At 36.7% G+C, this 21,119-nt stretch overlaps 1 protein-coding gene across 1 annotated transcript; it reads left to right on the top strand.

The window, feature by feature from the left end:
- Positions 1–266: 266 nt before the first annotated feature.
- Positions 267–20,862, top strand: LOC147493816 (putative thimet oligopeptidase). Its single transcript, XM_086565354.1, has 11 exons — positions 267–467; positions 539–660; positions 748–911; positions 1,616–1,706; positions 3,120–3,299; positions 6,338–6,418; positions 10,618–10,698; positions 14,724–14,750; positions 15,117–15,209; positions 20,566–20,646; positions 20,741–20,862. Exons 1-11 carry the CDS (start codon positions 347–349, stop codon positions 20,831–20,833), a joined length of 1,134 nt encoding a protein of 377 aa, XP_086421480.1. The 5' UTR covers positions 267–346; the 3' UTR covers positions 20,834–20,862.
- The last annotated feature ends 257 nt before the right edge of the window (positions 20,863–21,119 follow it).

Raw genomic sequence — 21,119 nt, 5'->3', positions numbered from 1 at the left:
TGGTAAAAGATTGATAGAACTCTTGTTAACAATCTTTGGCTAACAAAGTTTAATAACAAGGTAGTTGAGTTCCACACTCGGGGCATCTCTGACCACTCTCCAATGGTGGTATGCCCATGTGAGAAAGAGAAAGGATAGATTTTGGGGACAGTGCAGCTGTGCTGGGACATGGAAAGATTATGGCAGCAACCTATATATACTCTCACTCAAAAGCTTAAAGGCTCTTAAATCCAAGCTTAACAGTTGGGCAAAACTACAAAAGAGAGTTGGGTAAGGGCTTGGCCCGGCCCTTTCAGCTGCTGCACCCGACTACAAACAAACATTTGCCGCTTCACACGCCAAAAACATGGCGAAAGAGAGAAACATACTTGCTCTAACTGGAACAGCAGCCATAATAGCAGTCGCTCTCAATTTCCTCATCACAACCATAAACAAACATAAAAATAATTACAAGTCCACCAATAAAGGTAACATTTATTTCTCTCTAAACCTAATTCTTATTAATTAAACCTAATTATTATCAATATTTGTCTAACAGATATTCCACGATCAAATGTTCGTGTCAATTTATCGGCATCCGAGATACTCAAATTAGCCGATCAAATTATCGCCAAATCTAAAGCGGTTCATCATAAAATAGCTTCAGTTCCACTAGATGAGGTGGGTTTATTTTATTTTTTTGTTATGCTAGTTTATTATGTTTATTTATTTATTTGTGTTTACTATTTTATGTGCTGTGTTGTGTAGGTTACGTATGCGAATTGTATATTGCCTTTGGCAGATTTAGAGGCGGAGCAATTTCCGTTGGTACAATCTTGCGTGTTTCCGAAAATGGTGACTGTTTTGGATGATGTAAGGAAAGCTAGTGATGAAGCTGAGAGGAGAATTGATGCTCATGTCCTAATTTGCAGGTTTTCATTTTGTTTTTTTCTTTTATTTCTATAATAGGGTAATTTTTAACTAGATTGGTGATTTTATAGAATAATCTACAAGCATAAAATGTTAATGGAAAATTGATGTGTATGTGTGTGCGTGTGTGTTTTTGGGGTTAGCTGTTGTAATTAATTTTTCTATATTTTTTGCCAATAAAGAAAATGTGATTTTGGGAGAGCATGTGATAAATGGTAAATGTAAAGTATCTCATAATTTGGGACTGGAATGCTCTCCCAGGCTTCTTAATCCCTGTTTTCAGGTTTCAATGACATGTGTCAGTGTATAATGAGTTAATGACTCACACTTTTTTCCACGTGAAGGGTATTGGACAGTTATGTAACCAATCACCGTGGTAGATTATTAGGTATTAGATTAATCTAATGCAGTGTGAACACGAGTGAAGTGGAGGGGGAGGGAGGAGAACAGTATAGAGAAGAGAAGATAAAAGAGAAGGAGGAAGTGGAAGATGAGAGAAAGGGAAGGGAGTTTGGCGTGACCTACGAGCTGAGGTTGAACAGAGAGATGGAAGTAACTGAAAGAAGAACACTCATATTTGTTGCATTAGTTTTTGGTTCCTGTTTATTATTTAGCTTCTCTGATGTCCAAATTGTTAATACAGTTTGCTTTGTTTTGATTATGTGTGGATATCTTAATGGTTCATTACTTCATGCAAGATGATCAGCAAATGCGAGGATGTCTACCGTGTTATCAATACTTTTGCTGCAAAAATGGAACAGATAAATCCTGAGGCCAAACGTTACGTCCAATGCCTGGTATAGAAACATAAATGCATTATTAATTTTTTTGAGCATTATCTTTTTCTCAGCTAAGCGTCTTTCAGGACACCTGCCCATGTGGGCGTGGTGTGTTAACTTTGAAAGTGGGACACCGATTTACTCTGTTTTCTTCATTGATCCATTTAGTTTTGTATCAAGTTGTGTTATAAGTAATTTGTTATGCTGTCATGTCTTCCCACATTTATAAGTTTAATGAATAGCTTTTGCAAAAGTCTATGACTATTTTTGTCAACAATATGAAACACGGCTTCATCAACATAATTTTTGTTAAAACCTATAATAAAAACAATTGGAGTTGGCAGGTAGTCTTATTTAATGTGTAGAGGAGTCCCTTAATCTTTACATATATTGTGAGCCTGGGCTATTAAATCGTTGAGTACTCGACGAGTAATCAGTGAGTACTCGCTACTCGCTGTTTAGCCAACCCGACTAACAATTTAATCCCCAATCACAATCGGGCTCAAAAACTCCATGAGTACTCTGCCGATTAGGCCCGATTAGCCGAGTAATTATGTTCACTATTTCAACTATTTCAATGTTAAACATTGAACTCGACATTTCGCCGATTCGACCAACCCTCGATTCTGTAAAGTTTTACACTTCAATCATATTTATTTTAGTTGATTGAGTGATTTAATTGTTTATTGATTGATTGGGTTCTTAATTGGCTTCATTATGTTGGTATTTCAAAGTTAAATATATTTAATAATTATTTGTAAAGAAATATAGTGTTATAAAAAATCGTCTGATTAATCCTGATTAATGCCCGACCGATTACACCTACTCGCTACACTTCAAGCGAGTAGCGACCGAAAGTAGTGATTTAACCTGCCGCGGGAGCTAATTTCAATTGCATTAATGAAAAAGGAAGAGAATGAAGGTACTGTGGCCCGGTGCACACCACATCACTGCTTTCGACATTAATGACAATTTGAATCTAAAATATGACCAATCTTGATCACTACATTTTCTTGGCGTATTTTATTTTTTTATTTATGTTTTTATTAAGTATTTTGTTTTGCAAAATTTTAACACATATGTACATCTTTGTCTGACTTATCAAAATGCAACCACAACCTTTTTAGTTCACTGCAAGTGCTTTTCTTAACCCAAATGTTTTTGAGGATAGTAAAACTTGATTGCATCTTTGCCATGCTACTGAACCTTAGACTTTTGCATTCTGTCTTGCTCATGTGTGCACTGATTTCTCACTTAGTTGGTTGGATTCTCCAGTTTTGAAGACTGTCCTTTTGTACCCTTATGCTTTTGTTGCTCTAGGTAACTGTTATTTGTAGAAATTTTAGCCGATTGATTACTTTATACTGCACATTATCTGCATGGTTGCACGTCCTGTGGTTCGCATAGTGATTCTTCCATGTTCAGTGACAGGTTAAGGGTTTTGAGCGGAATGGAATGAACCTTACTTTGAGTAAGAGAGAAGAGGTGCAACGGTTGAGAACTCGTATAGATGAGTTAAGTATGCAGTATGTCCAAAATTTGAGAGATGATGGTTCCTTTATATTATTTAACGAGAGAGAGCTAGATGGGATGCCACCAAAGTTCATTAAGGTCGGTAATTTCATGCTCAGCTTCATTTTTTGTTGTTTTTCTTCTTTGAAAGTGCTAGTGTCACCTTTTATCAAATTGTTTTTATGAAATATTTCTTATAAAAGAGGATTTCTATGTGTTATAAGTCATGCGCTACAGATACATATAAGCACGCAATGCCTTTCTAAAATCCTTTTATTACGTAAGAACTTAAGTATCCAAGTACACTACATATATTTTTCGAAAAGATTATAGGAGTTTTTACCAATATTATTTCAATTTCTAAGAAGATGCCCCGTACCAGCATTTTTCAGTCATACTTGGCCACCGCCAATAGGTTAAGGTGCAATTTAAAAGTTTCCCTGATCTACATTGGATTGAAGCACTGGCGCTACAGTCTCCCTTTCTGCGCTAGAAGTCTTTCCAGCACTCTTTGCCACCATTTTTTTTTTTTTTTTTTTTTTTTTTTTTTTTTTAATCAGTAAATAGATATTTCATTGATATAAAAATATAAAAACATAGGAATAGTAGGATGAGGTATCCTTACATCGATAACCAACTGAAAGAAAGACCAACAACAAATGTACACAAGAAATAGAAAACACCGTTCTCAAGTCAAAATATCTTCCCATCTACACACAAAGTGCTCAAAAGGAATGTTACTAGTTTCCTCATGAGCTTTGGCCCAGAAGAATAAGAGACCTTTAATTGACATGATTACTTCCTCCAAAAAAGCCATAACACCCTCAAAAGTTCTTCTATTCCGTTCCATCCATAGGCCCCACAAAACCGCAAAAGGAATCATTTTCCATATACGTCTTCCCCTTTGCCACCATTGTTAGGAGAGACATCCTTGCCTATGATGCCATACCAACGTGACACTGTGCTCACTTAGCCACCCTCAACAGGGATTAGCCGATATACGTATAGGAACATGGAAACAAGATATTGAAATGTAAACCAGGCCCAGGCGCAAATCTGGCTTGAGCCACAATAACTTTTGCTGAAGTTGGGAAGTGAGATTAACTCAAATGGACTAGGGACTAGTATGGGCACAAGCTCCAATATATTTCCCACAAGCTCAAATATTCTCACATGGCCTCAAGACTATCTAAGCACAAGTCGTGATATGGAGACTAGTATAGGCACAAGCTGAAATGTTCCTTGACCGTTGTTGGACTAAAGCATCTGCCTTAACCATCACCACTCTTTGGCTGGGTGCTTTCCAACTTCTTCGTGAGCTGTGATTGTTGTGGCAGTTGCTTTACCTCCATATCAGTCGGAAAATGCTTGATAGCGTGGGCTATAAGTGAGACATGTCCCTATACCTGTGTCAAAGACCTTGAATAAACCCAACCCTAGTCTGTCGCCCGGTTGCTCAGTGGGGACAGTATCATTTGGTAGAGTAGAACTGGTTATAAATTGTCAATCCCGACAACGACATTGTTAGGTATGGTGGGAGAGAGACACTCGAAAAGGCTTTTTAGCCCAAATGTTTGGTAAGATACCAGTCAGAGACCAAAAAAAAATTCTCTTTATATGTGAGAACAATATTTTTTTGCTTTATATGTGAGTTTGTGCCTCTACTAGTGTCGAGGCCTTTAAAGAAAATGATTTAATTATTGGCGTAACATACCAAGAATTAATCATCAATGCAATTTTAATCACATTTTTACTCTTTTAAGTTCAATTCCAAAATGATGAATACTAATAGCCAGGAGTCCTAATTAGAAACAACTACTGCAACAAAATAAAATTGAATATAAATAATAACTGAATAAAATAAGATCTACTGTACGTTTCTGCATCAATATCCCAAGGCAAGAAATAACTCATCTGCGGTCTTAAAGGGGTGGTGCACTAGTATGAGCATGCACTTGAATGAATGTTAAAGATTCACTTCATGAGCCGGGTGTCAAGATGAAGTAGAATGAAGTGCCACAACCTTTTAAAATAGTGCCGCGTCTTTTTAAGAAAATAGCATGAATTGTTGAGTGCCGTTAAATTTAGTCCCGTCACACTGTTAAGATCTTTAAATCATTTGTGTATTATGTGTATGACCTCCACCTGGTCAATGTGGAACAAATTTTGCTCCACACACACCCCAACAGGTGAACAAATCTCCACATGGAGCCAAATGAGTCCACCACAATCAACACGCTCAGAATCCAAATTTTCTTTGTCATTTCAAGAGTACACCATCTCAAGGAAAGCACATACAACATGAGCAACTACTCATGGTGTACATGGTGGACGGGTAGGTGAGCCTGCCCTGATGCCTGCTTCACCTTAATTGTAGACTGTCTAATGCCCATCCAATCCAGGCGTCGCGTGCACGTTGATACCATGTCAAACTGGCAGTTACTCTAAAAGCTTGAACTTGTAGGGAGTTCTACTGAATAATCACTGGCGATGAGTGGAGCGGCTTAGGATTTAGAAACGGATATGGGATTATTAATCTCAACATGCCTTAGGTGTGGCAAACCTGAGCCAAACACGTGGTCTTTTTTAAGTTGGTGACATAGACTACATGGATCCTTTAGGTCGCTCTTATACCATATTTTATTTACGTATCTAACTTCGAGTTGAGTGGCCTTGGGATTTAGAGACCCGATACGGGATTATAAATCTCATAGCTTATCCCACCAAATACCCTCTAAGCTTTGTAGTAGCTAACTTGACATGTTTAGATCTTCCAGGTTCTTATAGTTAAATGCCTTTTCTATTTCATTTATCAAATCAAGGAAGGCATCAATATCCAAATTACCATCAAACTCAGCCCTTCAATCTTAATATTAGCTAATTGTTATCAAGAATATACGATCAAGATCCAAAATTACCTGCAATGAATATTTTCCGGAGTGGAAGGCAAGGAGCTGAGGAACCATTCCATGTTGGAGATAGAAAGGAAAAATTTGAAGGAGTTTCACTATTAATCATGCAATTCTATATATTCTTTTTACCTTTTGTTGATGAAGTTTAACTGGTTGAGCTCTAGTTGTTTTCTCTGTATGCTATATTTATGTGCTAGAATTCCTAAATATGCCTTTTCTTTTCAGAGCTTAGACAAGGCTGAAAATGGTCAATTCAAAATTACCTTGAGAAGGCATCATATTTCTCCTTTATTGGACCATTGTAAGGTATGTTTCTCAACTACTGGCCAGATTCTTCCCCTTATCCCTAGTTCTTGTTTAGGACATAATTGTGTCTAATATAAGAAAAATACTGAAACTGCTAGCTTTTGGTAGAAGTCTTGTTTATTTTAAGTAGATCTCCCCTTCTCCCACCCTATTCCTTAGAAGTCTTGCTATGTTTTGGCAGATGCATGATGTTTTCTCTGTTTATATGTTTACTCTACTGGGCTTATGTCCATACTTTTATTTAGAATTGGTTTTCAAAGGATATATTTCATCCACACATTTATTCTGTTTTATTTGAATGGGTGTTCTTTCAATTCAAGCTTTTTGACAGAAAAGGTCTGATGCATTGGTACAATTTATGGACTTTATAGCCCCCTCGTTGTAGAGGAGTCGGGGGTTGGGGAAGTAGTGTGTGCTCTAGCGGGGACAAATTATTCAGGGCGGTAGCTTCTGTACTATGCTGATCTTGGTTACTCGTAGATCTGTAAATTCACTGGTTGATGTAATATTCTTCGCGGAAGCAAGATCAATGAAGAACACCATTTTATTCAATAAAATCAACACCCAAAATTAGGGTTTCAATCTTCAGAGTAGAAACCATGAGGCTCAGAAGTTGATGTAGATACATGAGGCAGGTTTCTTCCTCTTTGGATCAATAATTGATGTAGATCGATTAGCAATGGATGAGATATCATCTTTCAAGCTGTGTTGCATGGAGTGCAGATGCAGTGTCCGATTTGGACAGTGATGCGACGATTCAGATTACGGCAAGCTCTAAAATATCGAGACAAGGGACACGGCTAATATTTTATTTTGAATTTTTATTAAATATATTTATTATTTTATTTCAATCCTCAAAACAATTAAATTTATAAATTACTAAAATTTAGTGCGGTATTAAACCAAAACTACTATAAATGCCACTTAATTGTAATTAAGATGGAAGTAAGTAACTGAAAAATGCAATATGACATCAATAAGTTGCCATTTCTTTATTTATTTTATTTTGTTGTACAAAATCAAGATAAATTAGATATCACGGGTCCTTCTTCTGTATTCACAAAACTCCTTCCACGTGTAGATGTTTCATTACCTGAAAAACAGAAAAGTGAAAGCTCAATTAAACAAGGCCCAAGCCTAGTAAACTTCTCTCCCAACATACAAACCCTACCTCTTCTCAAAAATAGATCTGGTAGCCGCCAACCACACCTACCAAATAAAGAAGAAAACCAGGTTCTTCTTCATCAAAGAAAACCATATCGTCATCATCAAAGAAAACCAAATCGTGTCTTCATCAAAGAAAACCAGATCGTTGAAAACAGGTTCTTCATCATTTACTACTTTTTATAGTCGTTTGTGTGTTCTTTACTCGTGCTCTACCGAATTTCCACGCATTTAGCTGTGTCGACACATTTATTTTAGATATTGCCGTGTCCATGTAACCTAGTTTTTTTCTCAAAGCCCTCCGACCACTCCAACCCGCATTATCTGAATGGGTAATGTCGGTGTCGGTGTCGGTATGACACGACACGGGACACGGCGGAAGGAGAGGCGTACCCATGCAACACAGCTTTCAAGTTAGTTGCAGATTGCAGAGGAAGAGGCGACGGTGGTGGGGTAAGTTTTGGCTCCTCCCTTTTCTTTGCTCGGAAAGTGCTGGTTTACTTCCTCGGTCGTGGGTGGTTCCCCAGTCCCCACAACCCTTCCCAGTTGTGTATCATAAGACGGAGGACTTGAAGAAAGTTCAAGTATCCCATTGTGGCAAAGGGATTTAGTTGTAGTAGCAAAGTCCAGCAGTCCCATGAGAGAGATGGTTGAGATGCATTAGCTGACAGCTATGCCATACCACTGAGCTGCCTCAGCTAGTTTGCAAATCAATTGTATTATTTGCAGGGTTAACCTTGATAACTTCACTATTTTCTTTTTTGTCCTTAGTTTACCCAGAAGGCCAGAACATGTTTGGTTGAGAATAGAATTGGTCTTGAGTTGCCATGGGTCAAACTTTGAGCTATGTTGTTGTGTATTTGGTTTTGGGCTTGCTGTGAAGCTAGGTTTCATGTCAGAACTCTGTGTCCATGCTGTTTGGGGCTTGCAGTGAGTTTCAATCTTTGTTGGCAGTTTCAGTCTTTGTTTGGGGCTTGTGAATTGAAGATAGAGGGGTTGTTCTTCCTGCAACTTTGAAAGCTCAGGCTGTGGTCGATTAGAGTGTCCGTTCTGACCCTCTTGAGCGTATTCTTACATCATAAGAGAGGATAGGTCATTTTCATCCTTTTGGGAATGTGTAGGTAGTAATTCCAAGTATATTGGGCTTGATGACTTCGAGTTCATGTATCATGTTGTGCCTCTCTGAGTAACTCTAATGATTGTCTAGTTGTGATGGGGGGCGGGCTTCTCAACTGGCCACCTTGGCAACAAGCATAATAATTTTCTCTAAATTTGGCCTCAAAGCGACTAGAAGGTACTGGTGATTTTGAGCGCCTAGGCGGCACTTTGGCAGCATAGCTGCTTTACTCTTAGGCAGGGTTTGTAAGGTTCACATTTGTGCAATAAAGAGGTGTGGTTCTACTTTAGTTTTTATCGATGTTCTAAAAAACACTAGGCGGTAGTCGGGATTGGGTGGCCTCAAGCGTTTTTTTTCCTAATAAATATATTATAATATATAGTCATGCACACAACATACTACAAGAAGTGAAGAAATCAAGCATTTACCATAATTCAAAAAATAAATACAAACTAAAGTACTTATTACAAAAGGGCGTAACAATTGAGTTGAATAGGGGACCAAAGAGCGACTTCATATAGAAACACATTCTCTTTCTTATAGTGACATATAATTTATATTGTGCTCTAGTCTTTTAAACTCATTCAAATCTTAAGCCTTCACGAGCCTTTTTTTTTTGACATTTAATTATTTTTTGATAAAAAAATAAAAAAAATAAAATTGAGCCGATTTGTCTGCCTAGCCCGACTAATTGGCCCGCTTAGACTGCCTAGAAGCCGATTAGTCTGCCTAGCCTGCCTAGACTGCTTTTTGAACCGACTTAGGCCTAGGCGAGTTGGTTGGGCACCGCCTACCGCCTTGACCGACTTTGGCTAGGGTGACATCCTAACTGTGACATCCTTATTGTACATCCTATCAAAAAGTGCATTTCAACAATGAATTAGTGTATGATTTTTTGTAGATATAATCTACTCTTCATGGATTAGATCTCTACAAAAAATTAGCTCAATCCAATATGTGGAACTTTGTCATCTGCTAGTGTTTAAGTTTGCAATTTTATCTAACGGTCTAGAAATAATTTTAAGTTTGACAAGGCTAGAAATATCGAATTTAGCTAATTTTTTGTAGAGATCTAATCCATGAAGAGTAGATTATATCTACAAAAAATCATACACTAATTCATTGTTGAAATGCACTTTTTGATAGGATGTACAATAAGGATGTCATAGTTAGGATGTATATATATATATATATATATATATATATATATATTATGGAGGTGCTTGAGACTTTGGGATTTATGGAATTTGGACCCATAAACTAGGACTTTGCAAAGTGGGGGCCAATATGGGTCCGTCTCTTGTTGAAGATGACAATGAGGACGGTCTTTCGGCCGGAAACCATGGTATTCTGGTGGAGTAATTACCCAAGCAGGATAATGATATTAAAATTATCATGGTACGTGGTTTGGCGACATTTAGACTAATAGCCAGTGTATACCCAAGCGGCAATTTGATTTTTTTTATTCTTTAGATAATTTACCGAGTCAATCATGAAAAGAAGGCGGGCAGGTTCCTTACAATTCCTTAATTTTAAGAAAGATATATGCTGCGCCAATAACTTTCTTGTCAAACATCCTCAATTGATGTTACTGACTTGTTTTTTGCTAATGTTGTTGTTAGCATTTAATTTGATATGTTACCGACTTAAAATTTATCTTGTTAATTAGTGTCTTTGATATGTGCAAAATGTATCTTGATGGTATATCAACCAAATGTTTGTCTAAGCATTGTGCATTTTGTTGCTCATTGGGCGATATGATGGCATTCTTGAAGGACTACGTTTGTAAACCCTATAGCTTTTTGTTGACTTTTGGAATGCAAGCTGTAGATGTGTAGCACTTTGCACTTGAATTATGAGAGAAAACCGTGGATCATTAAAGTTTTTGTCTTTTACGGTTTCCCCTTTTTTAATGAAGGTTGGAGCCACCAGGAAAAGAGTTGCTGTGGCATATGGGCAGAGATGTGGAAAAGCCAATCTTCCTATTGTTGAAAACATGGTAACGCTTCCTGGGAAATCATGTTTGTTTAAAGCTTCATTACTACTGTTAGAATAATATAAGCATTAAGGCACACTGTATCATTAGCAGTAGGATTATTCTAGAAATTAGGATTATATCTTTGATCATGATCAAGTTTGATATAATATAATCAGTGGAGTATTCTGAGAATTTGATTTGATTTAATTACTATCAATTAAGGATGTAGTTACTGTGTGGGATCATTGTAATCTCTATATGAACCCATTCACGGTCGTTGTATTAATCATTTGATTATCAATAAAATTCCCTCTTCTAATAATGCTCCCATGGTACCGAGCAGGTGCTCTGCTGAGAGCAGTCTCCTGGGAGATATTCTTTCACCAGCTGCAGAATAATATTACTGCCAAACCACAACCTTTCCTCTCTCTCCTTTTTGCCTTTTTGGCTTTAATATCAGTGTTCTTCTTGTTTGTTGCTTTGCTTCCTTTACTGTGCCACACTATTTATTCCTCCATTATAAAGGTGTAATATATTTAAGTCAAGCTAATATGTTGATGTCTGTAAAGAAGTTCATCCTATCTTAGCTCTATTCCATCAGTACGGGAGAAGCTCTTTGAGAATGGTATTGGGTCATTCAAAACCCAAGCCAATCAAAGATTGTTGACCAAGCTAACTAGGAGCCTCATTGACCAAAAGAGGCTACGGCCAATGATTGAGCTGAAAAGGAGCTTAGATCGAGTCTATAATCATGTCCAATAGTGGACACCTCACCAATTTTCTATGCGCCAATATGATTCAATCTGTTCGAGCTGAGGATAGTGGGGTTCATCACCAACAGTTGCAAGCGAGACACTCTTTTTATGGAAATGTGGTGTGATCAATCTCGTAGATATCTTGATGTTGACGAGATTGAGGGGGAATGTTAGAATAATATAGTGCATTTGCACTCTATCATTAGCATAATAATTATTCTAGAAATTAGAAAAATATATTAGATCATGGTCAAGATTGATATAGTAGGATCAATGGAATATTCTTAGGATTTGATTTGATTTGATTTGATTAGTGTCAATTAAGGATGTAATTGCTATATTGGTTCATTGTAATATCTATATAAACCCATTGAGGTCATTGTATTAATATTTTTATTACTATTCTTTTTTTTTCAAAGAAATTTCTCAACTATGTGTTTTCCTCTCTATATATGGCTCCTTCGGATGTTTGCAATTTACACATTTTAAATCTTGATACTCACCATCCTGGTTGTCGACCAGAAGCATTTCATCTTAAATGTTATGATGACTGTATAGGGACTAATCATTCTCAGTATTATCTGTAGTTTTGAGTGTGCCTTATTCTTCAGTTCTTTATACTCCAAATGTCAGAACAAACCAGTCTTTTCTAGAAATATTTCACTATTTCACATGGTTGAGAAATGAGAACTCACTGAGAAGATGATGCGAGTGACTGAAATCTACATGGTCATGAATTTGGCTGCAGTTTTCCTCCGTGTTTCACTGGACCATTATGGTAGTATGTGTTTCGGTTTTCTTACCTCATCTAATAAGTTGCTGAGTTTGTATTGGTGTCATAAGATATAACTCCATCAGTATGTCTTCATATCCTTAAAGTCTTAAACTTTAATTCTTTATTTGTATATCTAACAGAAGGCAGATTCTGTAAAAAGTGTCCATTGGAGTTAATGTGTTTTGAGTACTCAATCTTCAGTATTGTCAAATTTTTAATCTTCTTTTGCTGCTACATATCAAGCTGGTTTGCTGCATTAATGATGAGCATATAGTTTGAAGGTTTATATTATTTCATATTTGAAAAATTTCTGACCCTCGGCGTCAGGTCAGAATGATTTGTGAATTTCAAACTGCTATGGTAGCGAGCCTAATACATACTCAATGCATAAGATAACAATTTTGTTTTTCTTTTTCTGAATCAGATTTTATCATGAAGGAAGGAAACTTTCTTGTCCCACCTGGTTAGGTATCAAGTTAATATGAAACAAAAGGTATTCATTGCTTCAAGGTCCTTTCTCATGGGGAGATTGTAGTAGTGAGTTGGAAAACTTGTAAAGGAACATGGGAATTTAGATATTCTTCTATGGAGATTCACTGGCAAGGATGGGATCCACTTCGGTTTGTGATACCACTTAATGATGAAAACTCGGTTCCACAGACGAATGATGGATTTCTACCCAAGCAAACGAAACGAGTCACTGCACTTCTAACTTCCGGCCACTCTTCTAAGATGGATATGATGAAGGGATTTCATATTTTTAATCCGAAGTTATAAGAAAAGAACTTTGTAGCCAACTATACATGGTCATTAGCGGAAAGAAAGGAGCCAACGACAAGTTTATCCTAAAAGAGGAGTATACGGTCATTAGCGGAAAGTCAGTTTTCTTTGAAGATTAAGAATCAATCGGACTTTATGTGAAGTCTGAACTCTGAAGATTTGATGGCCGACATAAAACCTAGTAGGAAATCTGTAGAGAACTCTAAAGGCGACTGATTAGTGTAGTTAGATATCTATGAAGTCAAAACTAAGATAATGCATATGTAATGTGGATTTGATAGTCCTTCTATATCTCTATGACTGCATTTTTCTTCTGTTGGATTAGTTTCATTGTTTGTTCTCCGATGCTCACTCCTAAGGGGAAGAGGGAGGGGGATTTATGCAGGATATCCGTCCATGAGAGTTCAGCTGTGGGGAAGAGGCAGTTTGTCCTTTCTAATATGCTCACAATGATGATTACACCCCTGCCATTCCTTGTTACCAAATATTGACATGCATGTGTGGTCAGTGTAGCTTATCCCTCTCCCCTAACAGACTACTCAAGTAAGTTGTTAGAGTTCTACGTGAGTCATTAGATAGGTAGGACACTTCACCCACCCGAACCATAAGTCAAAGATTGTTCGTCCTTTACAAGGGAAGGCTCAAAATTAGTATTTCTTCTACTGTCAAGTTTTGCATCTGACGTGTCCCTTTCTGCCAAGGCATCAAGCAGAGGATTTGTTGTTCTAAGGATTTATGCAAATCGGTTGTGATGGAAATATGGAATTGAGGTTGTGGAAATGGGTTGTTCAAGCAGCGTATTGTGGTACTCATTGAATAACCTTTGTGTGTTTACAATAAACTGTTCTCCTCTATTATGATTTTGATCGAAGGATATGTTATAGTGGATATCAAAGCATTGTATGCAGCGTTTTGCCGTGCAACCTCATAGGGAAAACGTCTTCTTACATGATGACTACCAACTCTGAGACAAGACATCAATCTTAGGTTCACAAACCTTCTCTGGTATCAGTCTGATGAAGAGGAAGAGGTGTAAGCCCTTGTAATGTGGTGCAATGTGACAAATAGGTATCCATGGTCCAAATCGTCCATGCTGAATTCTATTTTCCCATGCTACATGGATAGGCCATCTTTCAAAAATAATCCATGTCTTCCATACTGCGTATCCGTGTGGGACCACACACACTCAAATATTGTATTGATACCTCAATTCTTAATATTTCACTGTGTCGGACACTTTCAGTATTCGTGTTGGATCTGGATACATGTACCTGTGTCAATGTAACTTGGCTATTTTTCGTGCTGTTTGTTTTTTATTTTATTTTATTATTATTATTATTATTATTATTATTATTATTATTATTATTATATATGAATATTATATTCGTAGGATTATCAAGTGTTTCCTTATAGTCCAGGTAATTCAGTTCCTGGTTAAATACTGGATATGTTATGTCTGGATCGCTAAGTCCACTCAGTTCTGGATGCAACTTTTTTTTCTTCTTTTGTGAGAAAACGAATGTACAATCTATGTCAGTTGATTTGTCAGTCACGACTCACTCACGAGTTTCCTCACTTTTATTAACTCAAACCAATGTAGTGATCTGGCATGAATAGTACTCAGCTATCATTACCATTAACTCCCTTAGTCTTGTATTTGTCACTGTGTTTAGCATTCTTTACTTGTTTCTTGTTCATTTGTACAATCTTCTTATGTTCCTATATCGTTTTTTTAGACTGGTGGCGGTTTTGGAGTGGACCTGGTATTCATCTGTTCCTCTTACTTTTGGTTCAGCTTTTTAAATTAGTGTTTTTTGCATGTGATACTGTTGTAACTGTCGACTTTCCTTTCTGACAGAAAATGGCAATCCACAATCTTAGAAACATATGAACTACTGAGTGTATCTCCTTTACTATCTACTTTTTGCTTTTAGATGCATAATTTATGTGTTCTGTGAATGTATTCTTGCACGTGGATTATGTATGTGAAAGTTTGCCAACTAAATCTTGTTTTTCAAGATGTGACGATATCAGTCAGATAGCAAACATTAATTTGTTTCAAACATGTAGCCATGTAGTGGTACTTACAAACCAGGATTTTATATTGGTCTGCTGTTGATTTTATTCAGGTTCAGCTACGTCATAAACTTGCTCGATTGCTGGGCTATTCGAGCTATGTGGATTATGCTGTTGAGCGCAGAATGGCAAAAAATTCAGCCAAGGTTTGTATCACTTTCTGTGGTTAACAAATATTATTTGCTGCATTCAAAATAGTTCAAAGTTTGTCTTTAGTTTGTTATTTCACTTCTTTGCTTTTGGGTTATGTAGTTTGTTATTTAGATAGGAAGAATGTGCATTATTGAGCTGAATCTTGGGCTGGTTCAGATAATCAGCGCTCAGATTTCAGAGTTGAGTAGCCCTAAAGTAAAAGATGAAAACATGCAAGGTCTTAGATTTGCCAAATTCTGTGGCAACTAATGCTGTAATTACAAGTTCACAACTTAGCTTATTAACTTGATAAAGATAGACCAAGTTAAGAGATCCCAAGGGAACAAAGGAATGCCAGGGGTTTTAAGAGGGAAAACTCGTAATAGAGACTTAAACACTCACACTAGAGAATAGTAGAGGCAGAAACTTCCTCAATGATATGACAATTGTTCATCCAGAGGGGGTATAAAATACAAAAGAGTCTCCAAAGAGTCATTTACACATTTAGCTAATAAATCTGCAGCCCTGTTGGTCTCCCTATAGCAGTGGTTGACACTACTATAACTAAGTTGCTCCCTTTTGCTCCTGATAGATAGTACAATGTTCTGACAATACCACGGGGGTATAGTCAAGCCATTAACTATACTCACAATATTCGTAGAGTCAGAGAACACCTGTACTTTGGGTATGCCATATTTTAGGCACCCATCTAGCCCCACATCAATTGCCATCAGCTCCTGTTGAAGAATAGACCTCTTTGTGTTAGAGCCCATGTAAGCAAAATGCACTGTACCATCTTCTTTTCTTGCTATACCACTGAATCCCTGGTTTGAAGGAGTCAGAGACCCATTGGTGTTTAACTTAACATAGCCAGGATCAGGTTTTTCCATTGACAGTAGATAGGTTCCTTTTTGTGTGATATAAACTTACACTAGAGAAAGTGAGGTAGAAGTTAAGTAGAACCTTAGGACATATCCGTGCCACAAGAAATTGAACTTGTTTCATTTTTCTTTTTACTGAATTTTAGATTTAGAATGATCTTATCAACTTATTCAATGCTCTATAATTTTTTTGGAAAATGACTATAATGTCTTTTACAAATGATTTTGTAGTGCCAACATGTGGGCTGGAATAGGGCTTGGTCTGATCACATATGCATACTTAGATTTCTGTTTTATAATTTTATCTCATTATTTGGTTTTGTTTTGGCCTATGGTATGAATACTTTCCTTGGTATTATCTGAACCACAATTTTAAAACTTTGTTGAAGTGAACCCGACTTGGTTTTGAACAGTGTTTCAAAGCGAGTTTTTTCTTGAGAAAATTCATTTGTAATCTCAAATATCCTAGTGTTTATATTAGGTAGAAAAAGGGACATTATGCCTCTAGTCCCGTTGTATAATATTATGTGTACGTGACAAGGTAAACAGTGAGATAACAAGAAGGCTTTGAATCTAAAGGGAGCAATAATTTCTTTTGATATATAAGTTTTCATAATCTTGGCAAAGGTGCATTTTTGAAGGCATGAGACTTACTTATAGATTCATTTTGCTGAGCTTGGGTGCCTTGAGCAGCAAACAAAGTCGTTAGGGAGATTCATAATTTCATATGAAAAACCATCATTCACTGTGTCGGGATTGATAGATACATCAAACCAGTGATCAACCACTCTTCATCATCGATCATCTAAGGTCCACCGACATAGTTAGTGATATATCACTCATGGTGATTGATTGTTCTCTATTTCACCAACCTATAGTGTTCGTATTCCTACTGACCAATCATTCATCATGGATCGATCAATGATTCAAATGGATGACTTGTGAAAAGTTCACCAAGTTTACAGTTTGGCATGTGTTCCTTGCTTGAAAGTGGTGACTTATGAAGATTCTATGTGTAATCGGGAAACTCTTGTAATGCAAATGAGGGGTGTAATATGGTATAGGACACTTTTCAAGCGTCAAGTACTAAAAAGTAGTGTCTTGTTAGGACCCATTTTTCATAAACTATTGTAGACATCAACAAAACAATTCGTTTGACCCCACTTCAAAAAAAAAAAAATAATAAAAAAAATAAAATAAAAATAAATCAGAGAATTAAATCTGCCCCCAGAATAACACGACATCCAAGTCAACTTGCCTTAACCTTCTGTATTTTCTTAAGGATGAGTTTTAACTCTTAATGCTTTCTACAGCAGAGATCCAGTGGGGTGTAGTGATACAGTACACTCCAGATAGAAACTCCTATATAAGTGAGGAAGTGGAGCCGCTTCCTATAGGAACTGGATATGCTAGTTCTCTAGTAGCACTTATGAAACCTGGGAAGCTTATGGACCAGATTCTGAGCACAATCGAGGAACTCTATGATGATTTTGAAAGTTATGTGAGTTATCATTGACTTGGTTTCCACAAAAGTTGGACAGTTCAAGACTTAGTTCACTAGTCAACTAGTAAACCCAACAGACTAACACTAAGCGAAGGTTCAAGTCTTATGACACCTTCAGCCCATTCATAACTTCTAAAGCACTCCAGTTTATATTATTTTCTTATTTCATACATGTGGGGGATTGTTATAAAAACATAACTTGGTTTTTAAATATGTATGAAAATGTTTTTGCTTGGGTTTGAACCCATGGCCTATTCTTTCTACCACATTCAAGGGGTTAGTCCCACATTGAATTTAAGATTATTTTGTTTATATAGTTTTTATGCCTTGCATAAGGAAAGTGTTGGAGAGATATAGGGTGCTCTACGTGCCCACAAGGCCACAAGAGTTTGGAGCCTCCCCAAAGTTGGGGAGCTCCAAAAAACAAAACAACAATCGCAGATGTACCCGCACGCCGTACCCGTACCTGAGGGGGTGGAGAGTGCAAAACCACCCAATTGGGCATCACATGGGTTGGGGAGTGGGCTTACTTTTGCAAAACTGGTTTTTTGGGCTTTTTCTTTCTTGTATTAAATTATTCTTGTAATGGCGATTTGACTTTAGTCTAAAACCACATTTTATTACGGCATCGACTCCCTTTATCACGCTCTATCTCTCCTATATGATCTCGGTCGAGACTAGAGAAGACCGCTTTTTCTTCTCTTCCCCTGTTTTACAAATTGTGATTTTACCGTCCGGAATGCGATTGAGAGTTCTAGGGTTCCGCTTTTAAGTATTGTTTCATGGAGTTTGTTGTCATCACGGGAGATTTTGTGTTAGGGAGGTCCAACATCTATATTGGTGGCAATTTCACCTTCGGACATTGTGATACTACAAGCCTCGACATTATCATTGCATTTTCTTATTGCTTCTTTGACTCTCTATATCTTCTTCGGGTGTTGGATGCAGGAGTAGCAGAGTATTATATTCTAACAATGTTACTACATTTTCTTATTGGTTCTTTGACTCTATATCTTAGTATCTTCGGGTTAAAGAATCAATAAGAAAAAATGTAGTGATAATGTCGAGCTTGTGGTATTACAATGTCACGAAGGTGAAATTGTAAAATTCGGGTATAGATCTTCGAAGCGGGTCACACACCTCCCGAGGATTCAACGACAACGGACTTTGCCAAATAGCCCTTGGCGGATTTTTAGAACTCTCGATCATTACTCAAAGCGGAAATCATATTTGTAAAAAGAGAAGAGAAGAGAAAACTGCTGCCTTATCTAGTGTAGTTCGACCCAAAGTTCTTATAGAAGAGATATAGATGAACAAAAATCAAATTTACTAATCACCAAACCGTGATAAAGGGAATCGTGTGTCGCGAGAATAAAATGTGGTTTTAGATTAAGTGAAATCAATTACAAGAATAATTTAACTAGAAAGAAAAAGCCCAAAACTAGTTTTACAAAAACAAGCTCATTTTTGCACCCTTTTCAATACTTTTTTTTTTTTGAAAAGTTAGGGGTTGGAGTTTTACCCCCAACTGTATTCATTAAAATCTGGTGTAAATACATCTACTAGCATCCTCATATACTATCTTTGATAATGTTTAGGCCTAAAAGGACCTATACCAAGGCCGAAAATATCGTGATATATATATCGGAATATGGGGTACACGATATGGAAATAATGTGATATTTTCGTGAGATATATTGATTTTTATTTTTGGACCGATATATATAATATTTTTCCGATATATTGATATATATCGGTGATATAGTTGATATATATCGATTGAATTGTTGACTATTTGACCGATTTTATTTATTGACTGTTGACTGATAATTCCGACATGTCGTTATATATTAGTGATATTTCGATATATATTGAAATTTTAACTGCTTTTAGACCGATATATTTCGATTTTTGGGGTCGAAATATAGGCCGATATGGAAAAATTGGGCTCGACCTATACTACACATTACAATTTCATCTCCTACATTGCAAGATTTTTGTTACAGGCCCTGTTTCCTTCTTTGAAAATATGTTCCCCATTTATCTTAAGTAGTCAAGGCAATTGAAATGTCTTGAATGCCCTTTTCATTGAACAATTACCTAAAGACCTATTGGTTGTGCAAGATCAAATTCAAACAAAAGAAGATACATGACACATCTTTGATAGAGATTAACCACATCCAACAACTCACACCACTCATTGGTAAATGATGAATACCTTTGTTACATGGACACGCGTATTTTATAAATAATTTGTGTCGGTATCATGTATCTACGTGTCCGTGTCGGACACACAAATACATATTGTATGGAATATGCCTCAATTTTGTATGTTTCCCGTGTCGAGGGAGACCAGTATCCGTGTTGCACACCGACGCACATATCCGTGGCAATGTAACTTCGATGAATACTACCCCTCTTTACATGAAATGACCAAAGTACCCTTGATTCATAAAATAACCACCAAAGATATGACTTTTGCAACTTTGGGCTCATATTCCCAACTAATTAAATATCAATTTGTTTGAAATCATCAAAAATATCAACATAATGAGGGAAAAATGCTTGCAGGTGTTCAAGAGTTTATAAAGTTCAAGTAATAAACATGCGTAATGGCTAATAACCCATAAAAAGATGTTCATCATGGATTGATCATTCATAGTTCCATCGACATCTAACATTCATAGATTCACCGCTGGATAGTTTGAAATATTGAATAACATGAATGATAGATCATTCTTATGATTTGATCAATCAGTCATGTTGATGTACCATCTAAGCTCAAATAGTTTTTCTCAACTCATATCGGCGTGGTCTTTTCCTAGAAAGTCTCTTAATTTTATTGTTGTTCGTCTTCAAGGAAATACTTGACATCTCACAGTAGGTTTTACTACCTTTTTCTCGTCCATCTCACCATTCTAAGTTATTATTAATGATCCATTGTTTGTTTATCTATCTTTGGGATCTTCTTGTAACAATTTTCAGGTATTCGAATTCTTAGAGCATATTTCTGCCCGTTTAACTGACTTGGCTGCAAAAGAACTTGGTGCACTGAAAGATTTAAAGGTTGGTTTTGACCTATACTGACTACTAACATGTGTGGATCTAGCCCATTGTACTATTCTTACACATCTTATAACTTTGTACAATTTGAGCTCAGAAGAATGAAGAAGGAGATTCTCCATTTGGGATTGAAGACATTTTGTACTATTTGAAGAGGGCAGAAGAACAGAAGTTTTGTGTAGACCGGTGATATCAATAAGTATTTCCCAGTCAACTTGGTTCTCTGGGTTATTCAAAATAATACAAGATTTTTTTGGTAATTATGATTTAATGCACTAGTTGAATGTATCATTATCTGTACATATTTTGTAGCTAAGTTCTGCATAGCTGCAAATAGTTTAATAAACTTTTTGCACTTGCAGGCCTAAGGTTTGATATAATTCCAAAGCTGAAACTTGGCACGTTGATGTTCAATTGTTTTCTGCTTGGGACTTAAGCTCTAGTGAGCTCTTGGGCTACTTCTATCTTGATATGTA

The sequence above is a fragment of the Coptis chinensis genome, chromosome 6 (assembly GCF_015680905.1).
Source record: "Coptis chinensis isolate HL-2020 chromosome 6, ASM1568090v1, whole genome shotgun sequence".
Classification (NCBI taxonomy): Eukaryota; Viridiplantae; Streptophyta; class Magnoliopsida; order Ranunculales; family Ranunculaceae; genus Coptis; species Coptis chinensis.
Note: the sequence above shows the minus strand (reverse complement) of the source record. Positions and strands in the feature narration are given on the sequence as shown.

What these genes read in the sequence shown, in the direction of transcription:
- LOC147493816 (XM_086565354.1), top strand. Translation starts at nt 347, where the DNA reads ATGGCGAAAGAGAGAAACATACTTGCTCTAACTGGAACAGCAGCCATA. An exon ending in TTACAAGTCCACCAATAAAG is followed by an intron (nt 468 to 538) that starts GTAACATTTATT and finishes TTTGTCTAACAG; the next exon opens with ATATTCCACGATCAAATGTT. An exon ending in GCGGTTTTGGAGTGGACCTG is followed by an intron (nt 14,751 to 15,116) that starts GTATTCATCTGT and finishes GATTTTATTCAG; the next exon opens with GTTCAGCTACGTCATAAACT.